Source organism: Chiloscyllium plagiosum, unplaced genomic scaffold (genome assembly GCF_037043375.1).
Source record: "Chiloscyllium plagiosum isolate Xiang-an unplaced genomic scaffold, Cpla_swu_hap1 HiC_scaffold_2, whole genome shotgun sequence".
Taxonomy (NCBI): Eukaryota; Metazoa; Chordata; class Chondrichthyes; order Orectolobiformes; family Hemiscylliidae; genus Chiloscyllium; species Chiloscyllium plagiosum.
The window spans coordinates 160,080,233-160,097,202 of record NW_028270140.1 but is presented as its reverse complement, the minus strand read 5'-3'; the positions used below and the strand labels follow the sequence as shown (position 1 = coordinate 160,097,202).

The window sequence follows — 16,970 nt, the reverse complement described above, 5'->3', positions numbered from 1 at the left end:
AATGAGTTCCACAGATTCACCACTCTCTGGCTGATGAAATACCTCCTAATCTCAGTTCTAAACAGCCACCCTATCAGTCTGAGGCTGTGCCCTCGGGTGCTAGTCTCTCCTGCTCATGGATGCATTTTCTCCCTGTGCACTCTGTCCAGGCCTCTCAGTATTCTGTAAGTTTCGATCAGATCCCCACTCATCCTCCTAAACTCTATGGAATACAGACCCAGACTCCACAATTGCTCCTCATATGACAAGGCCTTCATTCCCAACATCATTTTTGTAAACTTCCTCTGGACCCCATCTAAGGCCAGCACACCCTTTCCTAATACAAGGCCCAAAGTTACTCTCAGTATTCAGAGCCTTATACAGCCTCATTAGTACAGTTCAGCTGTTGTATTCTAGCCCTCTTGAAGTAAATCTGACATTGCATTTGTCTTCCTCACCGCCAACTGAACCTACATGTCAACCTTAAGAGAATCCTGAATTAGACAATAGACAATAGGTGCAGGAGTAGGCCATTCTGCCCTTCGAGCCTGCACCACCATTCAACATGATCATGGCTGATCATCCTTAATCAGTATCCTGTTCCTGCCTTATCTCCATAACCCTTGATTCCACTATCCTTGAGAGCTCTATCAAACTCTTTCTTAAATGAATCCAGAGACTGGGCCTCCACTGCCCTCTGGGGCAGAGCATTCCATACAGCCACCACTCTCTGGGTGAAGACGTTTCTCCTCATCTCTGTCCTAAATGGTCTACCCCGTATTTTTAAGCTGTGTCCTCTGGTTCGGCACTCACCCATCAGCGGAAACATGTTTCCTTCTCCAGAATGTCTAATCCTTTAATAATCTTATGTCTCAATCAGATCCTCTCTCAGTCTTCTAAACTCAAGGGTATACAAGCCCAGTCGCTCCAGTCTTTCAGCGTAAGGTAGTCCCGCCATTCCAGGAATTGACCTCGTGAACCTACGCTGCACTCCCTCAATAGCCAGAATGTCTTTCCTCAAATTTGGAGACCAGAACTGCACACAATAGACGGTGGCAAAGTGGTTAGCACTGCTGCCTCACAGTGCCAGAGACACGGGTTCAATTCCTGCCTCAGGCGACTGACTGTGTGGAGTTTGCACGTTCTCCCCGTGTCTGTGTGGGTGTCCTCTGGGTGCTCCGGTTTCCTCCCACAATCCAAAAATGTGCAGGTCAGGTGAATTGGCCATGCTAAATTGCCCATAGTGTTAGGTAAAGGGGTAAATGTAGGGGAATGGGTGGGTTGCGCTTCGGCGGGTTGGTATGGACTTGTTGGGCCGAAGGGCCTGTTTCCACACTGTAATGTAATCTAATCTAATCTAATGACAATATTCCAGGTGTGGTCTCACCAGGGCTGAAAATGTGTTGCTGGAAAAGCGCAGCAGGTCAGGCAGCATCCAAGGAACAGGAGAATCGACGTTTCGGGCATAAGCCCTTCCGAAAGGCTTATGCCCGAAACGTCGATTCTCCTGTTCCTTGGATGCTGCCTGACCTGCTGCGCTTTTCCAGCAACACATTTTCAGCTCTGATCTCCAGCATCTGCAGTCCTCACTTTCTCCTCGTGGTCTCACCAGGGCCCTGTACAGCTGCAGAAGAATCTCTTTGCTTCTATACTCAATTCCTCTTGTTATGAAGGCCACATGCTATTAGCCTTCTTCACCACCTGCTGTACCTGCATGCTTACCTTCATTGACTGGTGTACAAGAACACCCAGATCTCTCTGTACTGCCCCTTTACCTAAATTGATTCCATTTAGGTAGTAATCTGCCTTCCTGTTCTTACCACCAAAGTGGATAACCATACATTTATCCACATTAAACTGCATCTGCCATGCATCTGACCACTCACCTAACCTGTCCAGGTCACCCTGTAATCTCCTAACATCCTCATCACATTTCACCCTGCCACCCAGCTTAGTATCATCAGCAAATTTGCTAATGTTATTGCTGATACCATCTTCTATATCATTAACATATATTGTAAAAAGCTGCGGTCCCAGCACTGATCCCTGCGGTACCCCACTGGTCACTGCCTGCCATTCCAAAATGGAGCCGTTTATCACTACTCTTTGTTTCCTGTCAGCCAACCAATTTTCAATCCAAGTTAGTACTTTGCCCCCAATACCATGCGCCATAGTTTTGCTCACTAACCTCCTATGTGGGACTTTATCAAAAGCTTTCTGAAATCCAGGTACACTACATCTACTGGATTTCCCTCATCCATCTTCAGAGTTACATCCTCAAAAAATTCCAGAAGATTAGTCAAGCATGATTTCCCCTTCATAAATCCATGCTGACTCTGACCTATCCTGTTACTACTATCCAGATGTGTCGTAATTTCATCCTTTATAATAGACTCCAGCATCTTTCCCACCACTGAGCTCAGACTAACTGGTCTATAATTTCCTGCTTTCTCTCTCCCACCTTTCTTAAAAAGTGGTACAACATTAGCCACCCTCGAATCCACAGGAACTGATCCCAAATCTATCGAACTCTGGAAAATAATCACTAACGCATCCACGATTTCTTGAGCCACTTCCTTCAGTACCCTGGGATGTCGACCATCAGGCCCCGGGGACTTATCAGCCTTCAGACCTAACAGTCTCTCCAACACCAATTCCTGGCAAATATAAATTCCCTTCAGTTCAGGTCCTTCAGCCACTGTTACCTCAGGGAGATTGCTTGCGTCTTCCCCAGTGAACACAGATCTGAAGTACCAATTCAACTCTACTGCCATTTCTTTGTTCCCCGTAATATATTCCCCTGTTTCTGTCTTCAAGGGCCCAATTTTAGTCTTAACCATTTTTTTGCCTTTCACATACCTAAAAAAGCTTTTACTATCCTCCTTTATATTTTTGGCCAGTTTACCTTCGTACCTCATTTTTTCTCTGGGTATTTCCTTCTTAGTAATCCTCTGTTGTTCTTTAAAAGCTTCCCAGTCCTCCGTTTTCCCACTTATCTTTGCTATGTTATACTTTTTCTCTTTTAACTTTACATGTTTCTTAACTTCCCTCGTCAGCCACGGCCACCCCTGCCTCCTCCTAGGATCTTTCTTCCTTTTTGGAATGAACTGATCCTGCATCTTCTGCATTACACATAGAAATATCCGCCATTGTTCCTCTACTGTCATCACTGCTAAGGTATTGCCCCATTGAACTTTGGCCAGCTCCTCCCTCATAGCTCCATAGTTCCCTTTATTCAACAGAAATATTGTCACTTCCAATTGTACCCTCTCCCTCTCAAATTGCAGATTGAAGATTATTGTATTATGGTCACTACTTCCCAATGGCTCCTTCACTTCGAGGTCCCTGATCAATTCTGGTTTGTTGCACAATACCAGATCCAGAATTGTCTTCTCCCTGGTAGGTTCCAGCACCAGCTGTTCTAAGAATCCATCTGTGAGGCACTCCACTAAGTCTCTTTCTTGAGGTCCAATACCATCCTGATTCTCCCAGTCTACCTGCATGTTGAAATCCCCCATAACAACTGTAGTAACATCTTTGCGACAGGCCAATTTCAGCTCCTGATTCAACTTACATCCGACATCCAGACTACTGTTTGGGGGCCTGTAGATAACTCCCAAGAGGGTCTTTTTACCCTTAGAATTTCTCAGCTCTATCCACACTGACTCTACATCCCCTGATTTAGGTCCCGCCGCGCAAGGGACAGAATATCATCCCTTACCAACATGGCCACCCCACCCCCTCTGCCCGTTTTGAACTCCTAAGTCTCTTGGTGCTTTAGATTTCCATAGCCTTTCCCCATTTAGAAAGTACTCTATGCTTCTATCCTTCCTTCTGAAGTGCATAACCTTACACATTCCCACATTGTATCCCATCTGCCACTTCTTTGCCCACTCTCTTAGCCTGTCCCAATGGTTTTGTAGCCTCCCTGCTTCCTCAACACGACCTGTCCCACCACCTAGCTTTATACCATCTGCAAACTTCACAACAATACCCTCAGTTCCTTTTTCAAAATTTTTAGTGTATAATGTGAACATTTGAGGTCCCAACATGTCCCCACCTGCAATCCTGAAAAAGCCCCTGTTATCCCCACTCTCTGCCTTCTGCCTGTCAGCCAATCCTCTATCTGTGCTAGTACCTTGCTCCTAACACTATGGGCTGTTATCTTATTCAGCAGCCTCCTGTGCGGTACCTGGTCAAAAACCTTCCGGAAATCAAAATATAATCACATCCACTGTTCCCAGCTTGGAATGGAGGCAGGTAACTCCTCTGCCTATTCCCATATAGATCACATCCTTGGCCTAACCTGCTTGTTAACTCCTCAAAGAATTCTAACAGATTTGTCAGGTATGACGTCTCTTTGATGAAACCATGCTGACTCAGCACTATTGTACCTTGCACTTCCAGGTACTCTGCAATCTCATCTGTTATGAAGCAGGATTAGATCCCTCCTCTCCCTGATAACTAAAACCGTAAGACCCAGAGAGGCTCGCCTTGCCTCGTAATCTGTTAAAAGATGTATGCCAAGGGGTAGAAACCCCCCCCCAGATCTGTTATAAGGGAGTGGATAAATAAAATGAAATCCTTCCACTCACTCCATAACCAAATAGTAACAATTTATTTGTCTAACTCCAACAGTGAACAAATTAACAGAACCACTAACACCTCGAACAATCCCCCTCTAACTACTAACTGTTCCCTGATAAAACAAAATCCAAATGGTATGCTGTTTCAAGAAATACAAGTCCCACTGAGATAACAGAACAATAGAATTTAGTCTCTCAAACTTACAGCTTGGTTATGTCTTCCAGAATGCTGCACGCCCGCTCCACTGATTTTCTTTCAGAAACACCTCCTCCTTCGAATTCTTGTGTCAGTTCTTCTCTCTGTGAACTTTGCGGTTTGGAATATTATCTAAGAGTGTGGCGGTACCTTTATTAAATAGATGGTGCTTTCTGTGAGAGCTGGAAGTTGTTATATCTTCAAGTGTCAGTTTGCTGTCTCTGACTTTTCAAATGCCCTCATCTTTTATACACTTGACTGATTAATTTCTTTACAATCAGATTGGTTCTAGGTAGTCAAAACCATCAGATTTAAATTTAATTGTTTTTTTGATACCTAAGGGTTTGATTCAAATTGATTGGCTAAATTTGAGAAGGTCAGGTTATACATTTGCTCGCTGAGCTGATAGATTTGTTCTTAGACTTTTCATCACCATGCTGGGTAACATCAGTGAAGCGCTGGTGTTCTGTCCTGCTGCTATTTCTATGTCTTGGATTGTTGTGGTGGGTGATATCACTACCAGTTCTGTTTCTGAGAGGTTGAGAATTGGGATCCAAATTGTTTGTTATTGGAGTTCAGTTTGAATGCCAGGCCTCTAGGAATTCCCATGTGTGTCTTTGTTTAGCCTATCCCAGGGTAGACGTATTGTCCCAGTCTGTTTTCATCTGTCTGTAGATATCAGTGATAGTTGGTCATGTCTTTTGGTGGCTAGTCAGTGCTCACGTATCCTGGTGGCTAGTTTCCTACTTGTCTGTCTGATATAATGCTTGTCGCAGTCCTTGCAAGGTATTTTGTATATGACGTTCGTTCGGCTGGTTGTTAGTTTGGGGTCCTTTAAATTCATCAGGAGCTGTTTCACTGTCGTGGTAGGCTTGTGGGCTGCCATGATGCCAAGAGGCCGGAATAGTCTAGTTTTCATTTCCGAGATTAGATTAGATTAGATTCCCTACAGTATGGAAACAGGCCCTTCGGCTCAACCAGTCCACACCAACCCTCCGAAGAGTAACCCACCCAGACCCATTTCCCTCTGACTAACGCACCTAACACTACGGACAATTTAGCATGGCCAATTCACCTGACCTGCACATCTTTGGATTGTGGGAGGAAACTGGAGCACCCGGAGGAAACCCACGCAGACACGGGGAGAATGTGCAAACTCCACACAGTCGCCCAAGATGTCTTTGCTGTATGGCATGGTGGCTAGAGTCTCTGGGCGTGTTATGTCTTCATGGTCAGGTCTGCTGTGTAAGAATCAACAGATTGTGCTTATTGGGTATCCGTTGTTCCTGAATATATTGTTGAGGTGTTTTTCCTCGGCTTCTCGTAGTCCCTGGGTGTTGCAGTGTGTTGTGGCTTGTTTAAATAATGTCCTGATACAGCTCCGTTTGTGTGTGTTGGGAGGATTGCTCCTGTAATTGAGAATCTGGTCCTGAGTATCCACCCAGAAATTCCTTAAAACCATCAAAGACACCAAGGTAGAGGACGACAAGGTCATGGTTTCCTTTGACATCATGGTCCTATTCACATCAGTAAACATCAGCCTGGCCAAAGAAACACTGGCATCACTGCGAGACTACCCAAGGGCACAAACACCAGGCAGCACCAACTCCATCAGCAAGGACAACATCCTCAAACTAATAGACCTGTGCCTCACTACCCACTTCACCTTCAACGACTAGACCTACAAACAAATTAACAGGACACCCATGAGATCACCAAAATCAGGACTCTGAGCAGGAGCAGTTATGCAGAGCTTAGAACGAACAGCCTTTCCCACCATCCAGCCCAAGCTTTGGGTCCGCTATGTGGATGACAGCTTTGACATCACGAAACACAACAAATTAGAGGAAACCCACAAACACAAAAACAAATCCTTCCTGGTATAAAGTTAACTAGAGAGGGAGAGAACAATATCAGAATCCCCTTCCTCGATGCTGCAGTAGAACAAAAAGCCAATGGAGAACTGCAGACCAGCATCTACAGAAAAGCCCCACACACTGACCAGATACTCAACTACAGGAGCAATCATCCCCGCACCCACAAACGGAGCTGCATCATGCTTGCCTTGTTCTCTCCTTAGATTGTTTCTTCTTCCTTGGGATGAATTTCTGTTGTGGCTCCCAAATTATCTATAACCACCGGTCATTGCTTCTCCACCATCTTCTCTGCTAAGCTTCCAATCAACTCTGGCCAACTCCTCCCTCGTACCTTTACTCAATTATAATACTGTTACATGTGATTCCAGCTCCTCCCTCTCAAACTGCAGTGTGAGTTCTGTCATATTCCGTAGGCCAGTAAGCCAAACATCTGTGGCAGGTACGTTACTTGAGAAGATTCTGAGGGATAAGATATACACGCATTTGGAAAGACAGGGTTTGATTAGGAGTAGTTAGCATGGCTTTGTGAATGGGAGATCATGCCTCATAAATTTGTTAGAGTTCTTTGATGAAGTGACTGGAAGGTTGACGAGGGCAGGGTGGTAGATGTAGTCTATATGGATTTAAATAAGGCCTTTAATAAGGTTCCACATGGTAGGCTGCTCTGGAAGGTTAGATCACATGGAATCCGGGGAGGGCTGGCAAATTGGATACACCATTAGCTTTACAGTAGGAAGCAGAGGGTAATAGTGGAAGGATGCTTGTCGGACTGCAGGCCTGTGACTAGTGGAGTGCCTCAGGGGTCGGTGCTGGGCCCATTGCTGTTTGTTATCGATATCAGTGATTTGGATGGGAATGTACAAGGCAGGATGACACTAAAATAGGCGGTACCGTGGACAGAGAGGAAGGTTCTCAGAAATTGCAGCAGGACCTTGATCAGCTGGGAAAGTGGGCCGAGAAATGGCAAATGGAGTTTAGTATAGATAGGTGTGAGGTCACGCATTTTTAAAAGTCAACTCAAGGTAGGAGTTTCATGGTGAATGGTAGAGCCTTAAGGAGTGTAGTGGAACAGAGGGACCTTGGAGTTCAGGCGCACGGTTCTCTGAAAGTGGAGTCCCAGGTAGACAGGGCAGTGAAGAAGGTTTTTGGCAAACTGGCCTTCATCAGTCAGGGCACTGACTATAGACGTTGGGAAGTTATGTTGCAGTTATACAGGACAGTGGTGAGGCCAGACTTAGAGTATTGTGTTCAGGTTTGGTCACTTTGCTGTAAGAAGGATGTTATTAAACTGGAAAGAACGCAGAAGGAATTTACAAGGATGTTGCCTGGTCTGAGTTAAAGGGAGAGGTTGGACAAGCCAGGATGTTTTTTGTTAGCATGTAGGAGACTGAGGGAGGACCTTATAGAGGTGTATAAGATCATGAGAGGCATGGATAGGGTGAATGCACTTAGTCTTTTTCCCAGGGTTGGGGAATTAAGGAGTAGAGGAAAGAGAGACAGGTTAGAGGGGAAAGAATAAAAGGGAACCTGAGGGACGACTTGTTTACACAGAGGGTGGTACGCATATGGAATGAGCTGCCAGTGGAAGTGGCTGAGGTGGGTACATTAACAACATTTAAAAGGCATTTGGACAAATACATGGGTAGGAAAGGATTAGAAGGATGTGGGCCAAATGCAGGGAAGTGGGCATGGTGTGGATGGACATTTTGGTCAGTATGGGCCAGTTTGGGCTGAAGGGCCTGGGTCCATGCTGTCGGACTCTATGACTCTATATCACTGCTCTTTAAGGGTTCCTTCACCACAAGCTCCCTAATAAACTCTGCCTCATTACACCATCACATCCAGAATTCCTGTTCCCTAATAGGCTCAACAACAAGTTGCTCCAAAAAAATCATCTCATAGACATTCCATAACTTCTTTTTAAAGAAACGGAAAACCGAAAGAACTGCAGACACTGGAAATCAGAAAGAAGAACGGGCATTGCTGGAAAATCTCTGGCAACGTCTGTGGAGAGAAAGTAGAATTAACATTTCGGGTCCAGTGACTTTCTTCAGAAAGAAGGTTCACTCGACCTGAAACATTAATTCTGCTTTCTCTCCACATACATTTCCAGACCTGCTGAGATTTTCCAGAAATTTCTATTTTTGTGCCACAGATTCCTTTTCTTGGGGTGTGCCATTTACCTGATTTTCCCAGACCGCCGGTATAGTGAAGTCCCCGTGATTACTGCGTGTTTCTATCTTCTGATTTACTTTTTTTAACCAACATTTTGGCTCTTAATGAGCTCTGTGAAGAGTACTGCAAAATTGGCTGGAGTCATTAGAGATTGGGAGGCAGGAAGTTAGAACTTGGTATTTGTGAAATTGGAAAATGCTAAGGGGGGAAAGCATTCCATGGTCCCTTTAAAAGATAGTGCTTTTTTAGTGCTTAGGGATATAAAATGGATGTGTGTGAGCAGCTGCTCGAACATTTGCAATACAGAGAGAGCCCAAACTGAAAAGTTTTATATTGAAAGGCCATACGAGGACAAGCAGCAGTTTTTACCAAGACAACTGGCTTTTGAATTTAGGTGAAAGTGAGGACTGCAGATGCTAGAGAGTCAGAGTTGGAAAGGATGGTGCTGGAAAAGCGCAGCAAGTCAGTCAGCATCCAAGGAGCAGGGGAGCCAATGTTTCAGGCATGAGCCCTTTGTTAGGAATTCCTGATGAAGGTCTTATGCCCGAAACGTCAAGGCTTTTGAATTTAGCCAATCAATTTGAACCAGGCACTTAGATACCAAAAACATATTAAATTTAAATCTGATGGTTTTGACAACATTGGACCAATCATACTGTAAGAAATATTAGTATGTCATCAAGGGTGTAAAAAAGGGGGGCAGTTAGACAAAGACTAGTTAGCTAGCTGTCATTCGCCAGAGCTAACGGCCTTAGCTCTCGACAGAGAGTTGCTGGGTCTCACAGCCTCCTCCCTATCTTAGAAAAAGCAGCAACAAAATAACAACAGTACCAATGACAGAGTAGGCATTCCTGACAGAAAAAACAATGGAGAAGGCACAGAACATTCCGGAAGGCATGTAACCTGGCTGTAATTTTGAGAGAATAAATCCAATTTTTTTTATATGAGTGGAACTTGTATTTACTGGAACAGCATACCATTAGAATCTTGTTTTATTTGGGAATAGTTAGTAGCTGGAAGGGATTTATTTGGTTTGTTAATAGTTTAGTTAATTTGTTCACTGTTAGAGTTAGATAAATAAGTTGTTGCTTGTTCAGTTTAAAGTGAGTGTTTGGGATTTATTTTATGTAACCACTAGAAGTTGCTGAAAAGCAGGTTACACTCCTTGTACACATTAAAGGGCAAGATGTTCCTCTTTGGGTGTTTTGGCTTTTGTTCTCAGAGGCAGGGGGGTCAACCTCCGCTTTATAACAAGAGGAAGCAAAACTTTCTCCACAACGTGAGTTAGAGTACCATGTTCCTCTCTTTGAATATTTGTGGGCTTGCCCGCATCACTTAAAGGGAAATGGATAAAAATGTTTCATATCTCTCATCTATCCTGTGTACCTCCGCTGCACACACAGTAGAAATGTTCACGAAAATATTTTGGCATTTCCAGGAAATGATGTAGGAGCAGTTGTGCCGAATTTGTGGTTGCTTCCTTTTCCTCAGAGGCGGGCTGTATAGATTGTGTTTGGTTCTCTATCGTCCGTCCCTTGGAGCTGACCATTGCACTGACCACTGTGCTTTCTCTTTGCTTTTCTGAAGCTGCTAAATCCTTCAAGGATGCTGGAATCCTCACCTGCTCTGAGATCGGGAATGATCAGCCAATCACTGCTACTGCAGGTTTGATCTTTCACCTTTTACTTTGTGGTTCAGTTGTTAAGGAGTGAGTGAAGTCTCCTTCATACGGTGTAACTCAGCAGCAGCAGCAGCAGCAGCCATGTCCCAGCTCAGGAACCGGCAGATGAGGTAACTGATTCCATTCCAAGATGGGGCAGCTCCTATCTTTGACCAATCCTAGTCCAGGACCAGGGGCAGCTCCTGTCGTTCTGAATCCAAGACGAGGAGCAGACTCCCAGCAAAAATCCTGCATGGGAGGTTGGCACAAAGGTTCAGCTCAGACACCAGGATTAATCCCTGCTTCAGAAGCAATGGGCTGACTTAATTGCCATTTAGTGCTTTTGATGGGGATGGTGATCGTTTTGTGTCCCAAATGACTGCTGTGGCTGAAGTCTGAGGAACAACTTAGGGTATTCAGAGGTTGTGAAAGGGGGCTACAGTTTCTTTTTATTGAGTTTCTATTGAGCTCCTGTTAGCTGAGCAAGAATGGAATGTGGATTCTGTGTGTTTGAGTCAGGTGGATGCATATTAACATTGGTGTCACATTGTATAGTGTACAACACTGTTCCCGTTACTTAAGGAAGGGTGTGTTAATGTTGTTGAGAGAATGTTTGCTAGATTTCTACCTGGAATGGGGTGGTTGTCTTGAGGGTAGGTTAAACAGTGTGACATCAAGGAACCTTTGTAAAACTGGAGTCAGTGGAAATCAGGGAAAAATCACTTCACTGTTTAGAATCATACCTGATACATAAGGAAGCTGGTGTGATTGTTGGACGTCAGTCAGCTCAGCTCCAGGACATCTCTACAGGAGTTGCTCAGGGTAGTGCCTCAGTCCCAACCATCTTCAGCTGCTTCATCAATGACCTTCCCTCCATCAGAAGGTCAGAAATGGGGGATGTTCGCAAATGATTGCACAATGTTCAGCATCTTTCACAACTCCTCAGATACTGAAGCAGTCTGTGTTCAAATGTAACAAGGTCTGGTTTGGGCTGACAAGATGCAAGTAATATTCACAGTACGATGTGCAAAAAGGGATAATTTAACCATCACTGAATTCCCTACTATTAACATCCGAGGGAGTATCATTGACCAGAAACTAGCCACATAAACAGTGGCGACAAGAGCAGGTCAGAGGCTGGGAATACTGTGACAATTAACTCACCTCCTGACTCCCCACTTGCTTGGTTGGTTGCAGCTCTAACAACACACAAGACAAGACGTTTGACACTCATCAGGACAAAGCAGCCCCTGCTTGATTGGCACCACATCTACAAGCATCCACTCTCTCCACCACCAACACTCAGTAGCAGCAGTGTGTGCTATCTGCAAGATAGAGTCATAGAGATGTACAGCACGGAAACAGACCCTTCGGTCCAACACGTCCATGCCGACCAGATATCCCAACTCAATCTAGTCCCACCTGCCAGCACCTGGCCCATATCCCTCCAAACCCTTCCTATTCATATACCCAGCCAGATGCCTTTTAAATGTTGCAATTGTACCAGCCTCCACCACTTCCACTGCCAGCTCATTCCATACACATACCACCCTCTGTGTGAAAACGTTGCCCCTTAGGTTTCTTGTAAATCTTTCCCCTCTCACCCTAAACCTATGCCCTCTAGTTCTGGATGCCCCCAACCCCAGGGAAAAGACTTTGTCTATTTATCCTATCCATGCCCCTCATAACTTTGTAAACCTCTATAAGGTCACCCCTCAGCCTCCGACGCTCCAGGGAAAACAGCCCCAGCCTATTCAGCTTCTTCCTGTAGCTCAAATCCTCCAACCCTGGCAACATCCTTGTAAATCTTTTCTGAACCCTTTCAAATTTCATAACATCTTTCCGATAGGAAGGAGACCTGAATTGCACACAATATTCCAACAGTGGCCTAATCAATGTCCTGTACAGCCCCAACATGACCTCCCAACTCCTGGACTCAATACTCTGACCAATAAAAGAAAGCATACCAAATGCCTTCTTCACTATCCTACCTGCTACTCCACTTTCAAGGAGCTATGAACCTGCACTCCAAGGTCTCTTTGTTCAGCAACACTCCCTAGGACCTTACCATTAAGTGTATAAGTCCTGCTAAGATTTGCTTTCCCTAAATGCCGCACTTTGCATTTAACTGAATTAAACTCCATCTGCCACTTCTCAGCCCATTGGCCCATCTGGTCCAGATCCTGTTGTAATCTGAGGTAACTTTCTTTGCTGTCCACTACACCTCCAATTTTGTTGTCATAAGCAAACATACTAACTATACCTCTTATGCTCGCATCCAAATCATTTATGTAAATGATGAAAAGTAGAGGGCCCAGCACTGATCCTTGTGGCACTCCACTGGTCACAGGCCTCCAGCCTGAAAAACAACCCTCCAACACCACCCTCTGTCTTCTACCTTTGAGCCAGTTCTGTATCCAAATGGCTAGTTCTCCCTGTATTCCATGAGATCTAACCTTGCTAACCAGTCTCCCATGGGGAACTTGTCGAACGCCTTACTGAAGTCCATATAGATCACATCTACTGCTCTGCCCTCTTCAATCCTCTTTGTTACTTCTTCAAAAAACTAATTCAAGTTTGTAAGACATGATTTCCCACGCACAAAGCCATGTTGACTATCCCTAATAAGTCCTTGCCTTTCCAAATACATGTACATCCTGTCCCTCCGGATTCCCTCCAACAACTTGCCCACCACCGAGGTCAGGCTCACCGGTCTATAGTTCCCTGGCTTGTCTTTACCGCCCTTCTTAAACCACGTTAGCCAACCTCCAGTCTTCCGGCACCTCACTTGTGACTATCGATGATACAAATATCTCAGTAAGAGGCCCAACAATCACTTCCCGAGCTTCCCACAGAGTTCGAGGGAACACCTGATCAGGTCTTGGGGATTTATCCAGTTTTATGCATTTCAAGACATCCAGCACTTCCTCTTCTGTAATATGGACATTTTTCAAGGTGTCACCATCTATTTCCCTACATTCTGTATCTTCCACGGCTTTTTCCACAGTAAATACTGATGCAAAATATTCATTTAGTGTTTGCCCCATCTCCTGCAGCTCCACACAAAGGCCGCCTTGCTGATCTTTGAGGGGCCCTATTCTCTCCCTAGTTACCCTTTTGTCCTTAATGTATTTGTAAAAACCCTTTGGATTCTCCTTAACTCTATTTATCAAATTTATCTCATGTCCCCTTTTTGCCCTCCTGATTTCCCTTTTAGGTATACTCCTACTGCCTTTATACTCTTCTAAGGATTCACTCGATCTATCCTGTCTATACCTGACATATGCTTTGCAGAAATTCACCCAGGATGCTCAAACTGCACCTTCCAAACCCACGACCACTTCCATCTAGAAGGACAAGGGCAGCAGATACATGGGAACACCACCCCCTGCAAGTTCCCCTCCAAGCCCCTCACCATCCTGACTTGGAAATATATCGCCATTCCTTCACTATCGCTGGGTCAAAATCCTGCAGAGGAGTTTTATCAGGCTGTTGCTAGGGCTGAACAGATTTAGGTATGAAGAGAGGCTGGATAGACTGGATGTTGTTTTCCTTGAAGCAGAGGAGACTGAGGGAAGGACGTAACTGAAATGTATCAAATTATGGGGACGATAATTAGGGTAGACAGGAAAGCAGTTTTCCCCTTGTTGGAGGGATCATTGACTTCGGGCATAGATTTAAGGGAAGAGGCAGGAGGTTTAGAAGGATGTGAGGAAGTGAGTGGTGAGAATTTGAACTCACTGCCTTTAAAGATCGTCTACTTTAGGATGCCAAGGCTTGAGAGGCTATGGGCCAAGGGCAGTGAGGCGGAGTGAGAATCGTTAAGTGGTTATTTTTGACTGCTGCTGACTCAGTGGTCCGAATGACCTTTGTCTGTGCTGTTGTCTTCTATGTCAAGATTGTTGAAGGATCTGACAGGGTTGATGTGGACAGGTTGTTTGCCTCTGTGGGAGAGTCCAGGACCAGAAGGCATCATCTCAAAACAAGGGGTGGCACATTTAACACAGAGATGGGGAGGAATCTCTTCTCTCAGTGTTGTGAATCTGAGGAATTTGTTACTACAGATAGGCTGGTGAGGCTGGGTCTATATAACTATATTCAAGGCTGAGCTGGATATATTTTTAATCAGTGATAGAATCAAGGAATATGAGGAAAAGACAAGAAAGTGGAGTTGGGGATGATCAAATCAGCCGTGATCCTGTTGAATGGGGGAGCAGACTCAATGGACCGAATGGTCTTTCTCTACTCTTACACCTGAGGTTGTTATGGCAGTGAGTGTTGGTCCAGGCAGGCAGAGCCCATGAATGAATGAAACAGAAAGCTTGGTTTTTACCAACCTGAGTTTTCAAGCGTAACAGGTGTTTTGATAGTACCATATAAAATCAGGAGGGGTCTTCTTCCTTTGGCAGAATCTGGAACTCAGGGTCACCGTTTACAAAACAGGGTGACATATTTTAGTTTGAGTATTGAGAGTCTTTGGAACTTTCTTTGCCAAAAGATGGGGGAAGCAGTACTCAAATATCTTTAAGGCCAAGATGGGTAGATCCTTGTTAAAGAAGGGGTTGAAGGGCAACTTTGCTTTCCTTCTGTAATTTTCCCTCCTTTTTAATATTATCCTTTGGACAGAATATGAAAAAAGACTGAAATCTCCTGACCTACCAACTGTCATTCCACATTTCTATGCATTTTCTTTAAGTTTGATATTATCTTCAATATTTCGAGTTAAGGAGTGGCTCATACAGAGGGTGGATCAATGCCTTGGAACTTTTCTTATACATTGAAATGCTTTGGAATTTGGTGCATTCCTGAACATTTCTTTAAATGGCTCATTAACCTCATTTACCAATTCATTTTAGCCAGCTGTACTTCTATTCCCTCATAATTCCCTTTATTTAAATTTTTAAAAATAATCTCGGACCCTTCCCTTGCTTCCCCGTAACTGATTGCAAAGTTCAATCGTATTATGGTCTTTGCTACCGAGGGCCATCTTCAGTAATTAGTCCTACCTCTTTACACAATGCCAGACTTCATATAGCCAGCTCTCAGGTTGGCTCCAGAATATGCTGTTCTAAGAAACTGTCCCAGAAACATTCTATGAACTCCTCATTTACGCCATATTTGAATCCTGCTACGGCAGATGGTGAATAATTTAATAAAAACCTTGAATTAAAAGTCTAATGGTAACTACCGAAACGTCGATTTTCCTGCTCCTCGGATGCTGCCTGACCTGCTGTGCTTTTCCAGCACCACTCTGGTCTAGAGTCTGGTTTCCAGCATCTGCAGCCCTCACTTTTGCCTAATGGTAACTACTGTCAATTGTTGGGAAACCCTTTCTGGCTCAGTAATCACCATCTGCTGTCCTTCTCTGGTCTGGGCCATTAACGCTGACCTAGCCAGTGATGCCCACATCCCACAAATGATTTCTTTTTTAAAAACATTTTCTGCAGACATGTTTGCTGTGGACCAAACTTACATACAGCTATTCCCATATGCTGCAGATATGACACATCACCTATCCTGACATTTGTAATGTCTTCGAAAGAACCTTAATGATTTTATTGTATTCTGTATTTCGTTATGTTTTTTATATATTTCAACCGTCCTATCATTTGCAATAGTATCAATAGAGTAAATTTTAGTCATTAACCAAATAACTAGCCCTGTCTCCTGTAACAGAGTAAGAGTAAATCCCTGAGGCTAAAAAAGTTTAGAAAAAGCCAAAGCAGCAGAACACCTTTTCCATTCCTCCTTGGAGCTCCCTTACTCACTGAGCTGTAGCATACTATTGTAAGGGAGCCAGTGAGCTCAGTTGGCTGGATGGCTGGTTTACGATGCAGACTGATACCCACAGCGTTGGTTCAATTCCCACATGGGCTCAGGTTAATATGAATGGCTCTCCTTCTCGAGCTTGTCCCTTCACCTGAGGTATGATGACTCTCAGGTTAAATGACCACCAGTCCTTCTCGCTCTCTCTCTCTCTCACTCTCTCTCTCTCTCTCTCTCTCTCTCGAATGGGACATCTGGGATTATGGTGATTTTACCTTTATTGTAAGTCATACTAAAATGGCTGGTTTTATATGCTCCTAAGACAAACTGCCTACCTGACTCACTTAATGACAATTCAGTTTCAGCTGCTTCTAATTAAGCTGCTTTTTTTCCCCTGAAGCTGGAAACTATACAATCTAAACTGTACATTTCAGTTTAATGCTAAACAAGTTAAATTAGATACACAACAGTTGGAAGCACTTAATCAGTGAGCTTTTTTGAACCACTGCAGTCTGTATGGTCAGTTTGATTGACTCGAAGGATACAGTGAATGGGCTCTTTGGGATTTAAGGCTTCTGTGATTAGGCAGTACGCTGGTTGGAGTTGCTGGGGCCAGGGATGGGTGGGTGCTTTCCTGGTGGAGATCATGGTGGAGGTGTGGGAGGGTGTTGTTCCATTTGGTGGGCTGTTTCTGCAAGACTGTTTTGCATTGGCAAGCAGGAGATTTGAGA

At 44.4% G+C, this 16,970-nt stretch overlaps 1 protein-coding gene across 2 annotated transcripts in view; it reads left to right on the top strand.

Annotated features, from left to right (window-relative positions):
* The window catches only part of cplane1 (ciliogenesis and planar polarity effector 1), an 885,738-nt gene that overhangs the window by 828,059 nt on the left and 40,709 nt on the right, over positions 1-16,970 (top strand). For both annotated transcript variants that reach the window (XM_087975286.1, XM_087975281.1), the window contains exon 39: positions 10,401-10,478. In XM_087975286.1, the coding sequence (XP_087831412.1) occupies positions 10,401-10,478 (78 nt within the window). The remainder of the gene's footprint in view (positions 1-10,400; positions 10,479-16,970) is intronic.